General features: G+C 40.9%; 1 protein-coding gene across 1 annotated transcript in view; it reads right to left on the bottom strand.

Moving 5' to 3' along the window:
- The window catches only part of LOC136858173 (uncharacterized), a 174,597-nt gene that overhangs the window by 64,219 nt on the left and 85,606 nt on the right, over window positions 1-24,772 (bottom strand). The window contains exon 3 of the mRNA XM_068225397.1: window positions 16,568-16,709. Within this exon, the coding sequence (XP_068081498.1) occupies window positions 16,568-16,709 (142 nt within the window). The remainder of the gene's footprint in view (window positions 1-16,567; window positions 16,710-24,772) is intronic.

The following is a 24,772-nucleotide window of genomic DNA, read 5'->3' as shown; positions in this document are numbered from 1 at the left end:
GGTTATTCTGCCCGAAGGCAGGTCCGAACCTCCGCAGAGGTGTTCCTGAGCCGGAGTTTACGTGCGGTAGGGTGGCCAGTTCCTTTCCGCTCCTCCATTCCCTTACCCCCCCCCCCCCAACAGCGCGTGGCAACCCATCCAACTCCTGACTACGCCCAATGTTGCTTAACTTCGGAGAACTCACGGGATCCGGTGTTTCAACACGGCTACGGCCGTTGGCTAATATCTACTAAAACTAGGTTATTTAGGACCAAAACGCCTAATGTTCATGTAAGTCAATGGAAATGTGAGTCCTGACACAATATTTTGTCTTTTAGGAAAGCTGTGACAGTGACTCCGTCGTGTCCTTAACGCTAATAGCAGCCGAGTAAATTAAAAACAACACGATTATTGTTATTATTAATAATAATTTTATTGTATTTACGTCCCACTAACTACTTTAACGGTTTTCGAATATTATTAATATTATTATTACTATAGGTCAGAAATATTGTTGGACAGAAATGTTTAAATTAATTTATATTGTCCCAAAACGAGGAATTGTAATCAAATACTTTCTACCTTAGGCTATTGCGATGTGGATAAAGTTGTTCTTCACTCAACAGCACGGAGATACAATATATTTATTATTTTTATTTTCTTCGTATTATTTTCAATAATAATAATTTTGGCCATCATCAAACTTAAAGGATTATCTTGTTTCGGCATTATATCAACCATCTTTTATTAGGTTGTCCAAGATCTCTCTCGCCCTTTTGATTATAAGGAAGGCTAATGTGATGATTCTTGACCTATCAATGAACAAAATCATATTTACCTCAAAGCTTCAAATAATTATCCGTTAGTCAATGTTGTGATAAGAGCTTCCCCAGTACTGTATCTTAATTCAGACAATCGCACTCTTGTGCGTATATCACCCTTGCAAATCTGTGACTGAGCTCTAATCTTTGACTTTAGTACCCAGATGTCACTGTCATGTTGTAATTATCTGATAATAATAATAATAATAATAATAATAATAATAATAATAATAATAATAATCTTCACAGAAGTCGACCTGGGCTTGTTCTTTAATGTACTCTGCAGCGTGCTTCACTGTGCCACTTATTTGTCTGTATTTGTTAGTTTCTAAATGCAAGTCATAGTGTTCCTCTTTTTTCTCCTCCAATACCCGCTTGTGTATCTCGTAATCTCGTTGTTTGCTCAACATCCAACTCACGTCCCGCCAGATACAAATCTATCGTAGGCCAATGATCAAGCCAACGAAATTGCTTGTCGTTGCACGTTGGAAAAATGCTATGTTAAATATTTCAGCGTAGAACTCCCGCCAGAAATGTTCTGTCACATGCAGTAATGTTCAATATTGTACGAGTTGTATCAAAATTCTCATTCATAAGGAATTGTGGGTCAGTATTTTTCCGACAACACTCTCACATAACAGTCGATTCAGGCGCAACAACTATGTTGCACTAATCCCAGGTAAGTGAAATGCATTACTTGTCAAGCACTTCCTCATATTATGATTTTTACTCAGTTTTCATCTTGGAATTCCATTTTGTTTATCTTCTTGTACTCCAGCTTCAAGAATCTGAAATACAGCTGCTTGCAGATTATTGCTCAGATGTCTGAAATACTTTGAGATTATCAGAGGCAAAACAGAATTATTAGTATATATACACATGCTCCTCTAAGGAGCACGTAGAACCATTATTTAACATTGGTATTCTTGATCTTCTTGTTCTTATTATCTTCGCAAAAGCTCCTCATCCTTTCATTATAGGCCTGTTGTATTTCATGTGTCCACGCGTTTTGTATTTTCAAATTTCGTGCCGTCGGTTTCTTGGGTGCAAACTTGTGGGTGTTGATCTTTTGTCTGTTGTCCGTGTGGTTTCCAGTGGGTTAATGTCGACTACTGCGAGATCTTTTTGGGTGTCTACTAGCCAGCGCACTTTAGTTTGTCGTGTTCCATTGGTAAAGAAAAATATTTTCTTGGTCAATCGTCAGTCATCCATTCGAGCTATATGCCCGTAGAATTTCATTCGTCTTTTACGTGCACGTGAAGTGAATCGCTCAGCTAATGAATAGAGTTCCTCCGAGCTTTTTCGCATCCAAATGCCATCTTCAAACTTGGGTCCGAATATTTCCCTCAGTATCTATCGTTCCATTTTCTCAATGGCTCTAATGTTGATGTTTATTGATGATGTTTCAATTGCGTAGAGTGCTTCTTATGAATCGTGTACAATACCATTGGGCCTTGAAAGACTTTTAGATAATTTTCAAGTCTACACATACTCGAAATACGTGATATATATGCATACGCCATAATTTTATTTCCCTCAGACTCTCCGGACAAGTCCGGCGAGCCCCCCTATCCGCCACCTGGGACACGCCTGATAGGGGAACAGGTAAACCCCCAACAGGATTATTATTATTATTATTATTATTATTATTATTATTATTATTATTATTATTATTATTATTATTATTATTATTATTATTATTATTATTATGTATTTCCATCCTAATCAGTGCCGACAGAATTGCACGTAGTCACCTCGTGTGACTACTGTATAATAGACTATCATCTTCAACTGAAACTAAGCAGCAAGCCCTAGTGTTCCTTTTCTCCTCCAATACCAGCCTGTGTATCTCGTAATCTCCTTGTTTGCTCAACATCCAACTCACGTCCCACGAGATACAAGTCACTCCATCGTAGGCCAATGATGATGCCAACGAAAGTGCTTGTACTGAAGTTTTTCGTTGATTACGGCGACGCCAAGTAATCCTCATCCGTGGCCACACCAAAGCTGGTCACATAAAATCACATCTGATCCTTTATATCTAGGACGCGAGAGTCCGTTCAGATCCTCCAACATAATGACACAAGAGAATCGGAATCACTATCGAGGCTGTACTCTATAACCCGAAGACCTATAAATCTAATTTAAAATATATTTTGTTCCGACTGACCTGCACTTCAAGTATATAACATTTCCTTTTATGTGGCCAGAGATGAGGCACTATGAATGAAGCCACCTAATAAAAGTAGTAGGCCCTACTCGTGGATTATCTTCTCTATTTATGGATTGTAACATTTATTATTTAACTTTATATGTAACCTCCATAAAGAATTAAAGTTTTGATTTAAAAAGTATGAATTATATTACGGGTACAAAGAGGTGGGAACAATGCCAGGTTTGTACTCGCGAGGAAGTTAAGGTTAAGTTAGAAGCAAACTCGATATATGACATTATGCGTGATTTTGCTTCGATGTTTCGGTTATGTGAGTCGATTTGAAGAGGACAGGTTACCTTAGAGATTAATGGACTCGCTGTGAAGGTTAAGAGAAGCGGAGAGAAGACAAGATGACGACTCAATTTGTAATTGTTTGGAGATAACAGATGTGGATCTGAAGGAGGCCACAGAGCTACTTACGAGAAGAGAATTCTCGAGGCGCTTCGTTTATTCAGAGGCTTGCAGACTATAACGAATATGTATGTATGTATGTATGTATGTATGTATGTATGTATGTATGTATGTATGTATGTATGTATGTATGTATGTATGTATGTATGTATGTATGTATGTATGTATGTATGTATGTATGTATGTATGTATGTATTTAATCACTGCTTGTATCTTTCGTTAATACCTTCAAGATCACTTCAGGCTACCACTACCTCGCATTAGTGAAATACTCATACAAAATGTATTGTTAATTATCGGTTTTCAGCGGCTTCACTCGTGATGATTTCGTAAGTTGATAAAATTAATTGTTCAGCCGTACTACACTTAAGACGTTTTCTGAAAATCCGTAAAGCGTAAAAACTCGCCGAAAAATTTCATTTCATTTACACCAGAACCTCTTTGTAAACCACGTTTGTGGCATTGCCATTTGGGACTAAGCTGACCAGGCTACTGGCAGAGCTAAATCTGGAACATGCGTCATGGAACTCTACATGTGAGAAACAGTCCTCTTTTAAGTCGGAAAAAAAGGGTTTTTTTATGTCTAAAGGAGATTCCAAATATCGATGTTCACGTCTGAAACATCTTATTTTTTGAGATATAAGTATCCTCATCAAGATAATTCAACTCTTTCTTGACTTATTTTCGACCTCCAGCTTAAGTTGATTTTACGGCAACAAAAAGTACGTGTACCGGGGTTTACAAATACCATTGTTCACGTCTGTATCATGTTACGTTGATGAGATATAATGTAAATATACTCATTATAAAAACTTCTCCACTCCTTGACTGGGTGGTCAGCGTTGAGGTCTTCGGTTCACAGGATTTCGGTTTCGATTCCGGGCTAGGTCGGGGTTTTTAATCGCTTGTGATTAATTCTTCTGGCTGGGGGACAGGTTGTTTGTGTTTGTCCCAACATTCTCCACTTCATATTCACTCAACACACCACATTACCAACCACAACAGGAACACGCAATAGTAATTACATCCCTACACATACGGTTGGCGTCAGTAAGGGCATCCGGCCGTAAAACAGGGTCAAATCCACATATGCGACATAGCTCGCACCCACAACCGCACAGGTATGGGTAAAGCGGTAGAAAAAATATACTCATTTTAAAAATACACCCGGTTTTTTATATTTTTCACCCCCTTAAGTGGATTTTCAAAAAAGTGTTCACTTTTCCAAGTACCAATTTTAAAGTCTTAATTTTATTAGTTATATTGAAACCGTACAGTGTCCTGGTACAGCTCATTGGAATTATAGGTGCCTTTCTACTTCATTAAAATCACTCCTAAAAGTCACGTCATTGGTAGCAGTATGGGCGATGGGGATCGAGCGGCGTCCGGCCACAATGGAACCCGCGGAAGAGCGCCTGGAAAACAAAGGGAAGACAGAGCAGGGGCCAAGCCCCCGCGAAAATACCCTCTCAACTTGGAGAGAGAGCTAGAAGAGGACGCGATGCTGGAGTAGTCAGATACGCCCCGAGGTGTGGCTTAGCTTCCCAGAGTTCCAAACTAACATAAGGAACTTCCGGTTTTTTATGCACGGGTTACGGGTGCCAACGTCGGATTTTGGCGCGTAAAAAGGGGATATTTTGATCCAGACATAGGAAAATTATGTGAGACACACCAATGCATAGAGCTGAATTTTCTGCGTTTCCCAGACTAAAAATATGTAATAATTTATTCAGGGGAAGAAATGAGGTCACCAGCTGTCCAGATGTAACATATTGCTAACACATGTGAATACAACAGCGTCACCCAAGCTAAGAGTCGCGCTCAAAGATGACTCCACCCCCCAAGGGACGCTAATGAATTAATCAAAGGCGGGAAGCAAATTGCATAAAAACTGCCGATCGTAGGTCCAGCACGCCTTGCTCAAATGAAAGAGGAGATAGAGGGCCACAAGATACACTATTTAAATGTCTTCAATTCTTGGTATGAAAGGAGCTCTTGTTCTTAATGAACCGTGAACGTTTACGCCCCCAGGCTTCCGGCGAGCAAAATGATATAGGCCGGGCTGGCCATCGCAGAAGACAGTTCTTTGCGGGTCGTTGAGAAGGGACATTGTGTCCCGCGGTGCTCCAGTTTTACAGTCCGAACCCATGGACCGCTTACTAAGAGGGTTATTGTGTCCGTCGCATCGTGAAGTACAAAGCCTCTGTGAAGTGTAACGGGAGGCCAAACGAGCCTAGGTGAATTGTCTCTGTGCCGCGTGTCAAACTAGTTAATCAGCGAGCGTAATTTACAAACGAGTAGCGGAAGACGGCTGGGACAGTGCCGGCTTAAAGGAGCCAGTTATATTAATAAATTGGTATCACCCAAAGTGTTATTCTGAATCAGGGTGCTCGAGTCTCGTGAGCCACCCGATCCCTGCTGTGAACGCACCCGCCGTGATTTGAAAGACCGGCTTATTCGTGGTGTAAACTCTGGAAATAGAGGCCGTGTGACGAGTGGTGAAGTGTTACCCATTTTGGATTACTGTAAGATTTCAGCTGTGAACGAGTTCCCCAGGATGTCGGACTTGTATGGACCAGGGATGAAGGACTGCACGCCCGCCACCAGCCCCGGGGTCATGCAGCAGTAAACTCCACCATGGGTCTCCCGTGGAAGGAAACGCAACGGCCACCAAACAGATGAGTGATGTTCAAATCTAATTTCTTAAGCATGATAATGTAACCGGGGATAGGATTAGCTTTCTTTTGTAAATATCAGAATGTTGTAAGATAATGCATGTCCAAATATGGAAATTTTATTAATCTTTATAATGTTGAAGTAAATTCAAGGGAGCTGAATTCCCGGACGACTCATTTTCTTCTTAATGTTTAGCTTATCGTGAGGGTTATAGTTTTAGTAATATGTAGAATGTCCTAGCAAATAAGGAAACAAGGTTAGGAGAATATTTGAGTTCCCCTTAGGGGTGGCTGGAAAAATAATGCTGGCGAGCAGGGGAAACCATGTCAAAATGTTGTTAGTTACTGTCCCACGTGGCTGTCGTATATGCCGGGGAAACTCATGGGTCAGTCAGACAATGCATGCCTAGCTTACACATATAATCAGTGCATGTACCGCAAGAGAGAAGAAATCCCGACCGGGAGAGGTATATGCTGTGTTATTTCTGTGAGGGACCATGTGCAAGTCTCCCGTGATTTTTTGATTAATTGGCCAGAATGGTTTGGAGTGGGTTTTTTATCTATAGCCGGGGTGAGACACAGAGGCAGGAGTCTCTAATCTTTGGTCAAAAGATTTAAACATATGTATATTTCCTGTGCGAGGAACGAGGAGTATGGAAACAGTGGACTGAGGAGTCATGAGAGCCCTATGCCCAAGGGAAGAAGATACGCGATATGAGACGTAGTGAGAGGGCCGAATGCCCGAGGAATTTACGATGAGATGAGTTAGAAGTGATCGTGCCCACAGTCAGCGTTCAGCGGTAATAACGAGAAGGGAGGGAATAAAAGAGTATTTCATGGGAATTCTACGATAATATGAATAAACAAATGAAGTGGGCCATGGATATGTCCCCGAGATGAGAAGGGTGGACGTGTGAGGGAGAGAAGAATCTGGCGTGGCCAATGAATGAGAAATGGTCGTGCGAAGTAAATGGCCGCCCTTCTTTTTTGTGTGTGAGTGTCTGGCTCTCGCCCTCCTGACAGAGGGATCCCGCTGTACTATTGTATTAAGACTTGGGGCTCTGGGTCTTCATCGTGCTCTTCTGTTTGGTTTAAATGGCTTAGCTAAGAATACTTATATAATGATATTATCACGCTGATTTTGAAGGTATTTAATAAATGAGTAGGGATCTCCCCCAGATATCCGGTGATATGAGACTGTAGCTAGTCTAGGGATTTTCAGAAATCCACAGTACCTCTCGGTCGGGAGTCGGCCAGTTCGACTCTGGATTATGATGGCGCCCTTGAGCGAGCTGCCCCAAGCTTGCGCCTTGGGCCGGAGACAGTGATAACCATGCTGTTTCTTTCTAGGAATGGCTCTCCTTTGTGCATGAAGTGTATAAATATATATCTGTGTATGTGTAGAATTAATGTGCATATATTTTTTGAGTTCAAACAGAACCTTTGTGCAGCGTTGCGTGGTCTTGGTGATAGATGAGGGAGTCCGGGGTTTAGCTAAATGGTATGTGTGTTTGTTTGGATATTATGCAAATGTTTCTTTTAATATGGTAATTATGTAGCGTAGGCCCCGGTTATTTTCGTGCTAAGAACAGGAAGTAATATGTGAGTAGGGACATCAGATCATCTCACGGTGTGATCGACAGAATAATATAAAAATGTCATGAACGGTCTGAACTAGTGAGGAAATATGAACGATAGCAATCGCAAAACCTCAATCACACCGTTATGCAGACGACGTCCATGGGCGATCCATATTTTAAAGTGATCATTATTTTCTTTTCCTCCCATATGCGGAGAGTTCATTGTATAGAGCTGTATCAATTTCTTTAACATGTCATATTTGAATAAATTAGTATTCGTAACCCCTATTTTATGATTATTGTCATTTGTAGCAGTGCTAAGCAGTATCCAGTAGGCATTTGAACCCAGAGATCCTACTTTCATATCATATACATAAGGCTCCATCTTAAGTATTTGTTTTTTTCTTTCTTTCGAACGTACCACTCCCCAAGTGCTCAGGCTGCCGGGCCAGCACAGAAAGTAGGAAGGGGAGCGGTTCGAAGCTCGTTAAGCAATTCGACCCGCTCTTCAATCCAATCTCATCCGTAGATGTTTACCCCGTTACGTGCATGCATTCGTATGCGTGGGTCATCCATTCGAGGCCCGGAAAAGTGTAATATGTATCCTCATATATTTAATTCAACTCCTTCCTCGCTTCTTTTCTCTCTCCTCCCCTTCCTTAAGTGGATTTTCTGAAAACGAACATTTGCGTTCTTTTATTTTTAAAGGAGATTCCAAATACCAATTTTCATGCCTGTAACATGTTAGGTTTTAGTGATATATTGTAGAGAATTTCGCTGCTGTAGAATCCTGGAGCTGACGTTGCCATGGTTACGGCAGTTCATTATTTTATCCGATTCCTGGAGCAGGGGTAGTGTGGTGCCAACATCTCCGTAAAGGTTGGTTTTGGGGCCCGTAGGGCTTACCGAGTTTTGTTCTTTGCGTCAAGGGGATTAAAATGAGCTTTGTCTCGTCCTTGTACGACAAATTCGATATTTTGCCTTTATTAGCCTATCCACCCCCGTGCCCCCCACCTAGAATTGTTTGAATATAAAATAGAGCTCATGTTACTCACTGGCAATGTAGCTTTCTATAGGTGAAGTTTTTTTTTTTTAATCGGTTCAGTAGTTTTTGAGTCTATCTGTTACAAACAAATATACACATTTTTCGTCTTTATAATATTAGTATAGATTAACCCTACAGGTTTTAAAAGAACAAATAATTAACACAATTCAATGAGAGTACCTATTGGTTGTTTAATCTCAGATTAAAATTTATATCAGTATTCTCCATTGATGCGTATTTTAGAGTCTTGAACGTCAAAAAATGACCACCATACAATAAATTGTGATCAGATAAGACTGTTCCTTTCAAGTAGCAGAATAACAGAATTATAACCTCTTTTCCTTTCAAAGCCAGTTACATGGTTTTGTTTGTAATAAATTTGCATTTTATACGTCTTCAAATTTTCATGATGTAATAAATAATCCACCAATACTGAATTTAATCTCCAGAACATTTTATTGTATTGTATTTTAAAATACAGTACTTACCTATATTAATACGAGACTTTCTATTCAAAACGGTAGTTAACTTGAAGAAAAGTCCGGTTCTAGGGCTGAATGGTTAGCGTACTGCCCTTTGGTATAGAGGTCCCGGGTTCGATTCCCCGCTGGGTCAGGGATTTTAACCTTCATTGGTTAATTCCGCAGGCTCGTGGTCTGGGTGTGTATTCCGCCTTCAGAATTAGATTTCATGACAGTTAGGGCCCTATCTTCATAGACTCACAGGTCGCCTATACGGCGTCAACTCGAAAGACCTGCTAGAGGTCACACGCCATTCTTTTACTCGAAGAAAATACCGATTTTATTGATTTGATTTTCCTTTCGCATATACAAAATAAAATATATATTGGTTGGATGATTGTTTTCTTTAGTTGTTACGTTTCCCGAAATTTCAGTGCCATATTACAGTATTTATAGCGGATAGTAATTTCATATAATAAAAAATGAGTCAAACGTTTGCCTGCAAGTGAAACCTTCTTAATTACCTTTGAATAATAATAATAATAATAATAATAATAATAATAATAATAATAATAATAATAATAATAATAATAATAATAATAATAATAATCGTGCATCGGGTTGTAGGCTTGTGAACTGGAGCCATTTTGTCAGTTTGCGTACCAATTCGACGTCTCTACTGTATTTGCTCCTATATAGGAACGAAGCAGGCCTCATTTAACGGGTTCTGTGTTGAATGTATCGGTGGAACACAGAGTGAAACATACAATTATGTCACGGAGTGCCAAGATGATTGCCTCCCCTTCAACAATCGGATTTCTCAGCCAAGATCGAAATTAGGAACTTGTTTTTATGAGTCTGATATTCTATTTTTGTTCCACTGAAGCAGGTAGTTTTGAAGAAATTGTTTAAGTTGAAATGGACCTATAATCAATCACATTCGGTTATAGACTTTTTGGGAAAATACAACCAGAAAAGATTTCATTCATACAACTAGGTTATATTAAAAATCAATCACTAGTCCAGAAGTTTTAATTAGTAGAACACTTAATAAAGTCGCACACGATGTTGAGATGGCAATGACATCATCTAAATTAGAAAATGTGTAATGGCTTTTTAGGTCGTCCATTATATAACAATCAAAACTATATCGACTTTTAAATTAATTTAAGAGAAGGTACTCTAATGCATTTATCTATAACTGAGTAACAGTAACGTGTTCTATTATATAAATAAGAAAAATGAATGTTTCATGTCCCTTCAACAACTATCGGTCTTCAGAGTTGCTGAAATTCTGGAGTTTTGCTCTGAGAAGTAGGTCAGTAAATTTATTTATTTGAGTCTCTCACATTGAAGTACTCGGTGCCGATATATTTGATGCCACAACTTTCAGCGTAGGAAACGAGTGCCTATGCGTACGCTTCCCAGCCGGTTTACCTAATAATTGGCACGTATGAGTCGTAAGCAGTCACAATATGCAAAATAATTTAAACTAATTGTTTAACCATTACGTGACTGTTGATATCGTGATCATAGCCACGGTATCTCCAGTTTTATTACGTGGAATCCGAACCACAGGGACATGAATTTTTCATTTCAAATATCTCACATGTATTGCAACTCCTCGGTGAAACGTCTGTTATAATGCCACTCGGCTATCATACTCCTAATTTGTTAATTGTTTAGGGTATTAGTACAGGATAAATTACGTCCACAATTAAAAACTAACAATTCCAGCATACTTTACTGAAATAGTTTATTTTCAAATGTTCAAAATTAAGGAATTCGTTACAAAAGTCGTCTTTCTCGAACACTGAATGTTGGATGTTAAAGGACAAAGTGTATACACCGAAGTACAGCCGTAAAGGTAACTTTTTATACTGTAAAACTAGAGGTGAATATAAAAGGTGCTCAGAAATTTCCATCAGAAAATCCTTTGGCTTGTGGAGGGGACAGAGTAGAAGACGTTTTAAACAGAAATTCATGTCCGGAGACGTAAAGTTTCCGTGCTACGTGTACAATAACTTCTAATCAAGTGTCCACATTTCCCGCTTCAGCTAGGTGTATCAAGTTGACCTCTTTTTGTATGCAAACGGCTTGATGTTTTGGTGCCCACTTAAACTCCACGTGCCCGCGTAGACTTCTCGAACATCCCAAACTGAGACGGTGTGTGAGCAAGCGAAGATGGGGGCATTATTTAAAGCTGCCAAGTTATCACATTTTCAACCCAGAATGGTCGTCAAGTTAGCTACCGACGCACCCGACTTGGGCCACTAGAAACAGATGTAATACACTCACCCGCTAGCTCACACGCAGGCTCAGTCTGGGATGTTCGAGAAATCCAAGCTACGCGCGCTGAGTTTGAACCACCTCTACAACATTTGACAAAGTGCGGACCAGATTGCTAACCATAATTTGAAGAAGGGAAAACAGATTGTTATGTTTATTTGTAAACATTGCTAATGCCGGGCTGAGCGGCTCAGATGGTTAAGGCGCTCGTTTTCCGAGCCCAAGTTGGCAGGTTCGATTAATGCTCAGTCCGGTGGTATTTGATGGTGTTATAAATACGTCAGCCTTGTGTCGGTAGATTTACTGGCTTGTAAAAGAACTCCTTCGGGACAAAATTCCTGCACCTCGGCGTCTCCAAAAATAGTTAGTGGGACGTAAAACCAATAGTATTATTATTTTTAAAAATCGCTAGTGGGACAAAGTATTTCTTTACTTTTCTTGACATTGAACAACGTTACCACCTGGTTCGTTAGAAATACAACGATCACAAATTATATATTACTATCGCTCCTTCTTCCAGCAGAAGTGGAGGATTTAAACTGCTGTATCTGTAGTACGGAAAAGATACATTTCTGGACTTGGTTTCGTATTCAAAGCGTTATATACTCCCCTTTATAAACCCAACATTTGTAATGGGAGTTTTGCAACATCCGTAGAATAGAATGTTCCTCCAATATACAAAATTTCCGTATTAAGAGGGAGGAGTGGTTAATAGGAGAATCGTCCACAGTTTGAGCAGTGGTTACATAGTCGGAAATGTCAATGTCCACTATCATGCGAATTTTAGTAGTTCCTAGATCAAATTTGTTACAGGAGAAAAGAGTAAACAGTGACAGTGCACCAGTTACAGTTGACAGCATTAACAACAACAAACTGTGTAAAAGTAGGAACTATTTAAGTAGTTCTTTCATAATAAAGCACGAAAGTTCAGGCATTTATTTTGGTTAAAATAGGAAGGCAAATAAGCACTTGAAATTTAGAAAATACGTAGTAAAATAATTAAAATAGGCATTTGACAAAAATGGGCAATAAAATCATAAAAATGGTTTAAATGTAAGCTACTTAATACACATCTGCATCACATCTTACATAGCAGGTACGATATTCAGCAACCCTCTCGACCATTTGGCTTGTGGAGTGAGATTGTCAGTGCAAATACACTGACTGACAGTGACAATGCAACACCCAGGAGGAGTGGTTCGAAAGGGATGAAAGTTGGGGAAAAAACAGAGACGGCACGGACGAATAATTGATGTTTATTTCAAACCGATATGCAGGTTACACAATGCGCACGGCATCGACTCAGTAGGATGTAGGACCACCACGAGCGGCGATGCACGCAGAAACACGTCGAGGTACAGAGTCAATAAGAGGGCGGATGGTGTCCTGAGGGATGGTTCTCCATTCTCTGTCAACCATTTGCCACAGTTGGTCGTCCGTACGAGGCTGGGGCAGAGTTTGCAAACGGCGTCCAATGAGATCCCACACGTGTTCGATTGGTGAGAGATCCGGAGAGTATGCTGGCCACGGAAGCATCTGTACACCTCGTAGAGCCTGTTGGGAGATGCGAGCAGTGTGTGGGCGGGCATTATCCTGCTGAAACAGAGCATTGGGCAGCCCCTGAAGGTACGGGAGTGCCACCGGCCGCAGCACATGCTGCACGTAGCGGTGGGCATTTAACGTGCCTTGAATACGCACTAGAGGTGACGTGGAATCATACGCAATAGCGCCCCAAACCATGATGCCGCGTTGTCTAGCGGTAGGGCGCTCCACAGTTACTGCCGGATTTGACCTTTCTCCACGCCGACGCCACACTCGTCTGCGGTGACTATCACTGACAAAACAGAAGCGTGACTCATCGGAGAACACGACGTTCCGCCATTCCCTCATCCAAGTCGCTCTAGCCCGGCACCATGCCAGGCGTGCACGTCTAAGCTGTGGAGTCAATGGTAGTCTTCTGAGCGGACGCCGGGAGTGCAGGCCTCCTTCAACCAATCGACGGGAAATTGTTCTGGTCGATATTGGAACAGCCAGGGTGTCTTGCACATGCTGAAGAATGGCGGTTGATGTGGCGTGCGGGGCTGCCACCGCTTGGCGGCGGATGCGCCGATCCTCGCGTGCTGACGTCACTCGGGCTGCGCCTGGACCCCTCGCACGTGCCACATGTCCCTGCGCCAACCATCTTCGCCACAGGCGCTGCACCGTGGACACATCCCTATGGGTATCGGCTGCGATTTGACGAAGCGACCAACCTGCCCTTCTCAGCCCGATCACCATACCCCTCGTAAAGTCATCTGTCTGCTGGAAATGCCTCCGTTGACGGCGGCCTGGCATTCTTAGCTATACACGTGTCCTGTGGCACACGACAACACGTTCTACAATGACTGTCGGCTGAGAAATCACGGTACGAAGTGGGCCATTCGCCAACGCCGTGTCCCATTTATCGTTCACTATGTGCGCAGCACAACGGCGCATTTCACATCATGAGCATACCTCAGTGACGTCAGTCTACCCTGCAATTGGCATAAGTTCTGACCACTAATTCTTGGTGTTGCATTTGCTCTGTCAGTCAATGTACTAATGCAATCTTTTATATATGAAATTAACATGAAATCGCTTATTTGATTTCCGTTCAATAATTTTAATATGTAAATAATAGAATAAAGTATCCATAACAACTCAAGAAAGGTAGAAGAAAAGCAGTAAATATTCAAATAGGCAACGAGAGCTAAAATAGGCATACAAAATAGGCAAAGTAATAACTGGTCCTACCGATCTCAAAGGTACTGAAACCTGTCTATCTCTATTTGACTCAGATTAAGAAGGCATTTTGCGTCATTTTCTGATTCTAATAACAGATCACTTTTCGAATTATACACTGTAATTTAGGAGTTAATCGTATATGGATATTGATTCCACAGCACCAAGGCTGGTTGTATCACCAAAAGCTATACCTTCAGCTGCCATAGATGACTTAGGATTCACTAAAGGTCATACTAGGGGAATGAGGAGCTGTTTAGTTTTCCATTGCTTTCCTCACCGAGCCAGAAGGTGTTATTACATACCAGTCTGCCAAGCCCGCAAACACCGCGCACACTAACTGCATAGGGGATGGCGTTACTAGCCCATACAAAAAAAGTGCACTGCAGACACTAGGTGTTACTCGAAATGAGGCTGCACTCGTACTCAAGTGGTGTGATCTAAATGTAGTCGTTAATAAACTGCAAAGCAGTGATTATGTGACTATATTCAACAAAAGTCGAATGCCAATGAGAAAATAATTCTTCCATCACATAAATGTTCGATTGAAACGATATCAGCCAGTGGTAAGTATTCAGTAGTGACATATTTTACAGTTGACGGCTCAGATGTAGTCGAAGAGGATAAATGTCTATCAACAGTAACAACAGTAAGTTATCTCTAAACTCCAATAATCAACTATTTGTAAATGAGCCTTCATCGTAAAAGTTCTGATTCATTTTTAACAACTCTTTAGAAATCATTTGAAAAGTATTCCAATTGTTAAAAATGCTTCATTCAAAGTTTCATTGTAATAATAATAGTAATGTTGGTTTTATTTATATTCCACTAACAACGTGTTTTGTCCTGCAGGATTTCTTCTTACACGTGGCTAAATCTATAGACACGTGGCCAATACATCTGAAACACCTTCAAATACCACCAGCCTGAACCTGGATTGAACCCGCTAAATAGCTCACAGAAGGCCAGGCCTCTATCACATGTGTTATTCAGCCCGGCTGGGTTCATTGCACTGACTTTGCCGAAGTCTATGGAAGTAAAATAACTAGGTATACGCAAGCAAATCACTAATGGTATGACGCTTCATAGTTCTTGTCAGATCAGCCTTTCGCTTGTGCATTCCGGAACCAGCCACGCAAATATACGAAGGTCGAGTCATAAGTTATGGCAACTTTTTTCTAGCGAACAGGAGACAACACGGAAAATCTAAGATATGCAATTGGAAATATAGAGCATGTACTTATGCATAGTGCCTGAAGACAAATTCTGACTTCAGGAGATTCTCGTAGGAAAGTGACAGAACACAGACCATTGATAAACATTGTTTTATTTTGGTATAGACAGCAAATACACAAGACTACGTACAAAGGACAGGTCTCCACTGTTTACAGACTTTCGAAATAATCACCCAAGGTTTCCACTGTGCGTACATCTTTGTCCATGGAAACTGGACGGCCTGGACGAGGAAAATCATCAGTTGATACCCTATCCCCTTTGAACGTCTCCACCCACCTCTCCACTGTTCTATAGGGCATGGCATGCACACCTCATGCTTCCCGCAGCTCTGCATGGCATTGGCGTGCATTTCTGCCGCGGAGAACTACTATTTTAATATACGATCTTTGCTCTTGCTTGTTGACTCCCATTTTGTGACGCTCTCACTCACACAATGAACTTGGGGGCATGCTTAGACCCACACTGCCGTTTACATACACCATCTAGTAGCATCATACGCACGTACAAACCCCACGTTTCCAAATGCTTATCTTAGATTTTCCGTGTTGTCTCCTGTTCGCGAGAAAAAAAGTAGTTGCCATGACTTATAATTCGACCTACGTACAGATGGACAAATCGTCGTTGCCGGGACAAAACCTCCTATGTGATAACATTTTTGGAGATATACTGACCCGCAGCACATACATTATGAAGAGCGAGATTGCCTTGACAATATTCACACAATATTGCACCTTAGATGACAGAACCTAACCGGCTAAAATATTTCACATAGGAGGTTTTGTCCCGGCAGCGACGATATGCACACACACCAGCCGGAGAGATCCCATTTTCTCAAAATTCGAAACGAACTCTGAAGTAATAGCTATGTAATAACCTATTTTTAAATCTAGAGTGCTGATAATTATTTAGCTTCTTATCATCTATTTTACAGTATTTTCTATGTGAAAAAGGATTTGACAACCAGTCATATAGGCCTACCACAACAATTTTCGTAAGCTAAAGACTAGGTATAGGGACAAAAGATCCACAAAGGTCGACGCACCGAATAAATAACATTTAAAAAAGAAAAAGACTAGGTATTGAACATAAACTCACCCATTACAGACATATTCTGTTTCTGCAGTATTGTCTCGAAAATAGGCCCCTCCGTGCTCACCTCACAGCCATATGTACCAGAACTGTTAAAAGTCAGCTGAGTGAGTGTGACCTGCACTCTGTCTTCTGCAGACGATTTGCTCTAGAACACACAAAATGTATGTAACATGAAATCTAAGAAAAGCTTTTATAACTTTGTGACCCTTACTCACCAATGAGTACATTCAGCAGGGTCACAAGCAACCAGCGCGGGATATAAAAGGTAAGTCATACTATTAACTCTAATACTTCCTACAAATTTCATAGACATTTTCTAACGCTACAAATTTTCTTTTTCATTCTGTATATCCCATATTACACAACCAAATATCAACAGCTCATTGTTAGTCAAATTAGATCAACTTACGAGTATTCAAGGGAGGTTCTCTCCTAACCATCAATGCAATACTCATAAGAAGACAACACATCAACAATTACAGAGGGCAATGAACTCATGCATTAGGTTTATATTTTCAATTAAATTTTCAACTCATATCTCCCCCTATTATGAACTTCTCACCTGGTTAAAAATCGACAAACTGCAACATCTTCACGTTGCTACTCTCGTATTTCGTCTGCTGAATGAATCTAAACCCCAGCATTTATCCTCAAAGTTTAATTTACTCTCCTCCTCTCATGAACAAAACACACGATCGACTACTACACTCGCAATTCCTGTGCATCACTTATCTTCATTTAACCGCTTCTTTCAAGTGTCTGGTGCAAGGCTATGGAATTCCCTTCCAGTTAGTGTTAGGAATTGCACTTCCTTAGCTTCTTTCAAGCGGTCTTGCCGAGATTACCTATTAAATGTATAACCAGCTTGTATGAATGGCAATATGAAAGGAAGAATGAATGAGGTTAGGATTTATATTTTGTTATATTATTTCATTATTCTGTTTTATATAGTTTATTAGATATGTGGTTAAGTGTAAGAGAGGGCCGTGGGCCTTAACTTCGCCACAAATGAAGGCATGAAATAAATAGACGGCAAGAACTTCCATATCAGAGTACATCGGTTTTGAAAGAGGAACAATTTCAACCCAGTTTTACTGAGTGTGACAGCGTCACTGATTTGAACCATGTTTTATTACAGACTCTGTTGACGAATTTGACCAATTTGTGTACACCTGTCTGACATAGCAGATCCTGTACGGTTTTCCCACCAAATGGTTACAAGTGCTATTGCGATTACTAACATTTAGACACAGATCTGTGCATGTGAATTTTGATTCAACAATGCGCTATGTAAACCGCTGCAACTACAGTAGTATGTGAAGGTGTGAAAGTGAACGTTGAACGAACTCAGATACATGATTATGATGTTAACAATGCTGTTAACACCATAGTTTAGATATGTACATATCTTAAACAGTGTAATATTTTTAATTTAATACATTGATATCTTGATATATTTATGTTCATGATACATTTAGCAGCTGAAGATCCTAACAGAGGATCGAAACTAGTCCTGCATTCATAATGTGCCTTCAAACGTAAATAAAGATAATTAACACCGTACAAGAATGGATTAGGCGAATAACCCCAAACCTACGATTGTGAACTGTTGAACAATCAATACGGAACTAAAATTGATAACATATTAATTAAATTATTTCATTCATCCGCCTGTTGCCATTTCTTGATGGATGCAGTAATTTTGTATCCATCTCTTGGCACAGGTCAGAGCAAAGTGTAGCTTCCATTGAAGTCCGAGTCTCATCCATGGTTGTGACAATATGGAAGCTGCTGGGGTATGGGTGGTGCTGAGTAATGACATTTGGAGCACAACTAGTGTCTGAGTGTTACGAAAGGTGTTGCGCATAAGATCAGTCGTGCTGCAGTAGCACCTTCTGGTCCAGTGAGGAAAGCAATGGCAAACTACCTCACTCCTCATCTTACCTAGTACACCTCATTTGGGCATAACTGCATAGTTTTTGGTGGTGCTATTTGGGGATCCAACCAGCCTCTGGGCTGATGACCTGACAGACAGACATTTCATTCATATTCCTTGACTCATTTTTAAAGTTATTTTAATAACTATCGAAGAACTGGTATAAATGTTCCTTCATAAACCTGAAGTAGCCGTGAGTGTAAAAATTGACCAATAACCTCTGTTATTGTGGTGTCAGTGGCTACGTGTGTACTTAAATTATATGATGATACGATACGAAGAGATGCCCCTGAAGTTTATTTTTCACCCAATAGCCTAACTAAAAGTGTTTAATATATTATTTAGTCAGAGAGAAGGGGGACACGAGAGAAACCTCCCAGAAGGGTGTATTTATATGTGATATTGTCATACGTCCGGGTGTCTCCTGGGCAACGGACTAGGACTATTCCTAGACGGCTGAATCTGTTACTCCAGTAACACTATTACAAACTCAGAATGGTTAATAAATATTTCAAATGGTCCTTTTCAGGACCAAAGCTAACAATCCTGTCAGTAAACATAGAGGGCATGACATCGAATAAAGAGGCCATATTACAGCAAATGTGCCACACACACACATGTGACGTTCTTTGTGTTCAGAAAACTCACTGAAGTAGTACACAAAACCGAACAAAAGTACCAGGAATGCGACTTGTCGCCGAGAGACCTCATTGAAAATACGGCAGTGCCATTTCTGAAAGCCCTGAACTCAATATACTACCAACCTCCGTTTCTGAAAATTATGATATAGAACTGATATCAACAGAATTATCAAACTGTATGTTAACGTCAGTTTATAAACCACCAAATGTTCCATTTCACTTCTCCCAGTCCGTTAATCTTCTGGGAAGTGAAATCCATTTTGTTATGGATGACTTCAATAGCCACAGCTCCATTTGGGATATAGAGATGATAACGAAGATGGACTAGCTGTTACAAATTGGGCTGAAATGAATCACTTGTCTTTAATTCATGACAACAAGCTTCCACCGTCCTTCAATTGTGGCAGATGGAGACGCGGATACAATTATGATCTCATATTTGTCACTGATACCATATCCCATCAATGTGTAAAGGAAGTCTGTGAACCTATTCCTCATACTCAGCACAGACCAATTAATTGTCCGGTGTTCTCAGCGGTTCGACCTCAATAATACCTTTTCGAAGAAAGTACAATTTTCAGAAAGCTGACTGGGATAACTTCACCAAGCGTCTAGATGAAACGATCTTGAACATTGATCCAAGTCCAGAATCATATGATAAGTTCACTGATGCTATCAAGAAATGTTCATGCAAGTCAATCCCACGTGGTTACATAACTCAGTACATACAAGGTTTAGATCCCTGTGCATTAAAAGATCTGGAAAAGTACATTTCGCTTTTTGAAGCGGATCCTTTTAGTGAAGAAACAATACAGGCTGGCAATAAACTGATAGAGACTGATGGTACATTGAAAAGGGGACGTTGGATTAATTTGATGGAAAAATTGGATATGTCGCAGAGCAGCTTGAAATCCTGGAGACTACTAAGACGTTTGAATAATGACCCCACTAAGGCATCTGTGCATTATAATGTATCCCCAAATGAAATCGCCCATCAGCTCTTGTTGAATGGCAAAGTTAAACGCAGAGCTAGACCACCAAAATTTTCAAGGAACATTGAAGATGAAACCTGTGAAATATCCAAACCTTTTGTTTTTGGAGAGCTGGAAAACGCCATCAAGATGTGTAAAAACAGAAAAGCATATGGTCTAGACAACATTCTTATAGAGCAAATTAAACATTTTGGAAATGCTGCCAAAGAATGGATACTCCAACTCTTCAGTAACTTCCTGGAGCGCTGTTACATTCCAAAAATCTGGAGGAAGGCCAGAGTAGTTGCTCTCCTTAAAACCGGCAAGGACCCTAATGACCCTAAGAACTTTCGAGCGATATCCCTTTTGTGTCATCTCTACAAGATCTTTGAAAGAATGCTTCTTAACCGTCTTGCACCATCTGTGGAGCCTTTGTTGATCACAGAGCAAGCTGGTATTAGGCCAGGAAAGAACTGTACTGCACAAGTAGTAAACCTAACACAGTATATAGAAGATGGTTTTCGATCCCGAAAAATCACAGGAGTAGCGTTCGTAGACCTTTCTTATGCCTATGACACCGTACAACATCAAATCATGTTAAAAATATCGGTACAGCCTTACAAAGGATTTCAAGCTAACCAGAATTGTTCCTGCCCTTTTACAGAATCGACGATTCATTGTTGACTTTCAGGGAGAGCGAAGTCGATGGAGAACGCAAAAGAATGGTCTTCCTCAAAGAAGTGTGCTAGCCCCCTTACTTTTCAATATATATACCAACGACCAGCCACATCCACCTCATACTGAAAGCTTCCTATACGCTGAGGATCTGGCCTTCGCTACTTGGTGTGAATGCTTTGAAAGAGTAGAAAACAATCCCACTTCAGCATTGGATATTTTGTCTTACTACTATGAGACCAATAATCTCAAACCAAACCCATCAATAAACTCAAGTATGTGCTTTCCATATGAAGAACAAACAAGCTTCAAGGAAGCTGCAAGTGAAGTGGAAGGACAAAGTTATAGAACACAATTACACACCGAAATATTTGGGTGTTATTCTGGATCGTTCTCTAACTTACAGGGAGCACTGTTCAAACATCAGAGCAAAGGTCTCCTCTCGGAACTCCCTGCTCCGTAAAGGGACAGGTTCAAAGTGGGGTGCCCACCCTCATACGGTAAGGACAACAGCCTTAGCACTTTGTCACTCAGCAGGGGAGTATACTAGTCCCGTTTGGTATAAATCTACACACGCCAGAAAGGTCGATGTTGCGCTGAATGAAACATGCAAACATATTACAGGATGTCTGAAACCAACACCAACAGACAAACTGTACTCCCTTGCAGGAATAGGGAATAGCCCCTCCTGAGATCAGACGCGAAGTATCTGCAAATGGGGAGAGGTTAAGGCCTTCTACCAGCTCAGCCCACCCCCTACATGGACACAAAATACCACCAACTCGATTGAAGTCAAGGAACATTTTTATGCACTCCTCATCCACCGCTAGTGCAGATGCAAGGAAGATCGGACTTCTACTCTGGAATCAGAAGATCCCTTTTCATCCAGAACGCCTAAATTGGAGGAAAATCTTCCCCCTGGTAATGAAGAAACCTGGACTACATGGAAGGCACTGAACAAACTAAGAGAAGGCGTTGGAAAATCAAAGGACAATATGAAGAAATGGGACCTCCTGAAGGGGGATCGGACGCTATGTGAATGCGGCGTGGTACAAACGACAAGGCAGCTTATTAATTGCCCGCTATGCCCTGTTAAATGCACATAACTTGATCTGGCACAGGCCATTATCAGTGCTGTTAACGTGGCCAAATTCTGGGCCGATATTTTGTAAATAACTCTTTAATTTTATGTAAATATTGTAATTTCATATATTTGATCTAATTTGCATCTGTAATCTATATTGTTCTACTGACACGAATAAATAAATACATGAATAAATAAATAAATAAATAAAATATAGTCAGTGGGAAAAACTTTCGGAGAAAGAGAACACTAAGGAGAGAAGTTCTCGAAGTCGGGATAAAAATATCGAATAACCGAATGATGCCCATTTCTAGCTGTATTTTCAAATCGTATCACTTACTGCTAAAAGTTTAGTCAGTAACATCCAAGTATTTTGGAGAAATTCAGGCAAAATAATGAACTGAAGTCATGACTCACGCACATTTTACTCAGATAGAAATCTTTACAGCAATTTGATTGGTAGGTATGTAACTACATATTCAGTGTACACGATTATTAATATTCAAATCTTTTACGATTGATGTTTAAGAGGTGGCCACTGTCCGCAAACTGTTTGAAAAAGGGGAGATTGGAATTTAAATATCATCCAATTTTAAACTTATAGCCAAATGAATCTTCTTCCAATCTTAAGTTCCAGAGATGAACGACAAACTAAAAATCGCAACTCATGTGTTCAGACATTTCTTGAATACGTGATGTACGAACAGAATTACTATACGCTATTAAAACAGCACTTCTTCCTCACGATCATTCAACCTCTCTTAAACCACTGCTCTCCAATTTGGACAACAGCTTCCCCCTCTAATACTAAGCAGTTTAACAGAGCAGTGTCCTTCTTTGCTGCAATTGTAAGGAACAGAAACACCAAGCTCCGAAATCTGTCTACGCAGCAGGTATTAATGGCAATTAATATGTCACCGCTGCACATCAGGCGACAGGTAGCTGACCTGAGTTTCCTCCACGGGATCTTAAATGGGCATTACCGCTCGGAACATCCTGTCTCACTCTTCTCTCTCCGTGTTCCTTCCCGCTCCACCAGAACCAAAGACCTTCTCCACATTCCCCACACTCAGCACTCAATACTTCAACGATCTTTCCTAATCCGCCTCCCAACACTCTTTAACAATATTAATAGGAGACAAGAGCTTGATATAGCATAAAATTAAAGCATATTCGAGAGGGGTGCAAATAGCCTCTTAAAGATAAGTTGATGTGAAGGGATTATACCGTCATCTTGACCCACGACGACTTGGCTATTGAAACCGTACAGTGTCCTGTACAGCTCCATGGGAATGATATGGGCCTTTATACTCCATTAAAATTACTCCTAAAGGTCGCGTCATAGGTAGCAGTATGGGCGAAGGGGATCGAGCGGCGTCCTGCCAGAACGGAACCCGCGAAAAGAGCGCCTGCGAACAAAGGGAGGACAAAGCAACAGCCAAGCCCCCGCGGAAATACGCTCTCAACTCGCAGAGAGAGATAGAAGGGGACGCGATGCTGGAGTAGTCAGATACGCCCCGAGGTGGAGCTTAGCTTCCCGAGTTCCAAACGAACATAAGGAACTTCCGGTTTTTTATGCACGTGTCACGGGTGCCAACGTCGGATTTTGGCGCGTAAACAATAGAATGATATTTTAATCCAGACATAGGAAAATTATGCGAGACACACCATTGAATAGAGCGGAATTTTCTGCGTTCTCCAGACTAAAAATATGTAATAACTTATGCAGGGGAAGAAATGAGGTCACCAGCTGTCAAGATGTAACATATCGCTAACACATGTGGATACAGCGGCGTCACCCACGCCAAGAATCGCGCTTAGGAGATAGCTCCACCCCCCAGAGGACGCTATGAATTAATCAAAGGCGGGAAGCAAATTACATAAAAACTGCTGATCGTCGGTCCAGCACGCCAGGCTCAAATGAAAGAGGAGACAGAGGGCTACAAGATGCACTATTCAAATATCGTCAATTCTTGGTACGAAAGGAGCTCTTGTTCTTAATGAACCGTGAACGTTGACGCCCCCGAGCTTCCGGCGGGTAAGATCATATAAGCCGGGCAGGCCATTGTAGAGACAGTTGTTCTTTTACGGGTCGGTGAGGAGGACACTATATCCCGCGGTGCCCCAGTTTAAGTCAGAAACCCTTGACCGTGTATTGAAAGCGCCATTGTGTCCAGCACGCTTTGTGAAGTGAACGGGAGGCCAAACGAGCCTAGGTATTGTTCCTGTGCTGCGTGTCAAACTAGTAAAAACCCGCGAGCATAATTTGCAAACAAGTATTGGAATTCGGCTGAGACAGTGCCGGCTTTAATGAGTCAGTCAAATTCATAATTTGGTATCACCCAACGTGTTACTTTGAATCAGGGGCTCGAATCTCGTGAGCCACCCGATTCTTACTGTGAACGCGGGTGTAAACTCTGAAATAGAGGACGTGTGACGAGTGTAAAAGTGTTACCCACTTGGATTACTGTAAGATTTCAGCTGTGACGAGTTCCCCATGATGTCGGACTTGTATGGACCAGGGATGAAGGACTGCACGCCCGCCACCTACCGAGTGGTCATGGAGTACTAAGAACTTCACCATGGGTCTCCCGTGGCGGAAGAAACAACGGCCACCAAACAGATGAGTGATGTCCAAATTTAATTTCTAAGCATGACATAACCCGGGGATAGGATTAGCGTTCTTTTGTAAATATCAAAATGTTGTAAGTTAATGCATGTCCTATATGGAAATTTTATTGATTTTATAATGTTGAAGTAAAATTTAAGGGAGCTAAATTCCCGGACGACTCATATTTCTTTCTTAATGGTTAGCTTATCGTGAGGGTTATATTTTTAATGTAGAATGTCCTAGCAAATATGGGAACAAGGTTAGGAGAATATTTGAGTTTCCCGTAGGGG

This window comes from Anabrus simplex, chromosome 1 (genome assembly GCF_040414725.1).
Source record: "Anabrus simplex isolate iqAnaSimp1 chromosome 1, ASM4041472v1, whole genome shotgun sequence".
Taxonomy (NCBI): Eukaryota; Metazoa; Arthropoda; class Insecta; order Orthoptera; family Tettigoniidae; genus Anabrus; species Anabrus simplex.
Note: the sequence above shows the minus strand (reverse complement) of the source record. Positions and strands in the feature narration are given on the sequence as shown.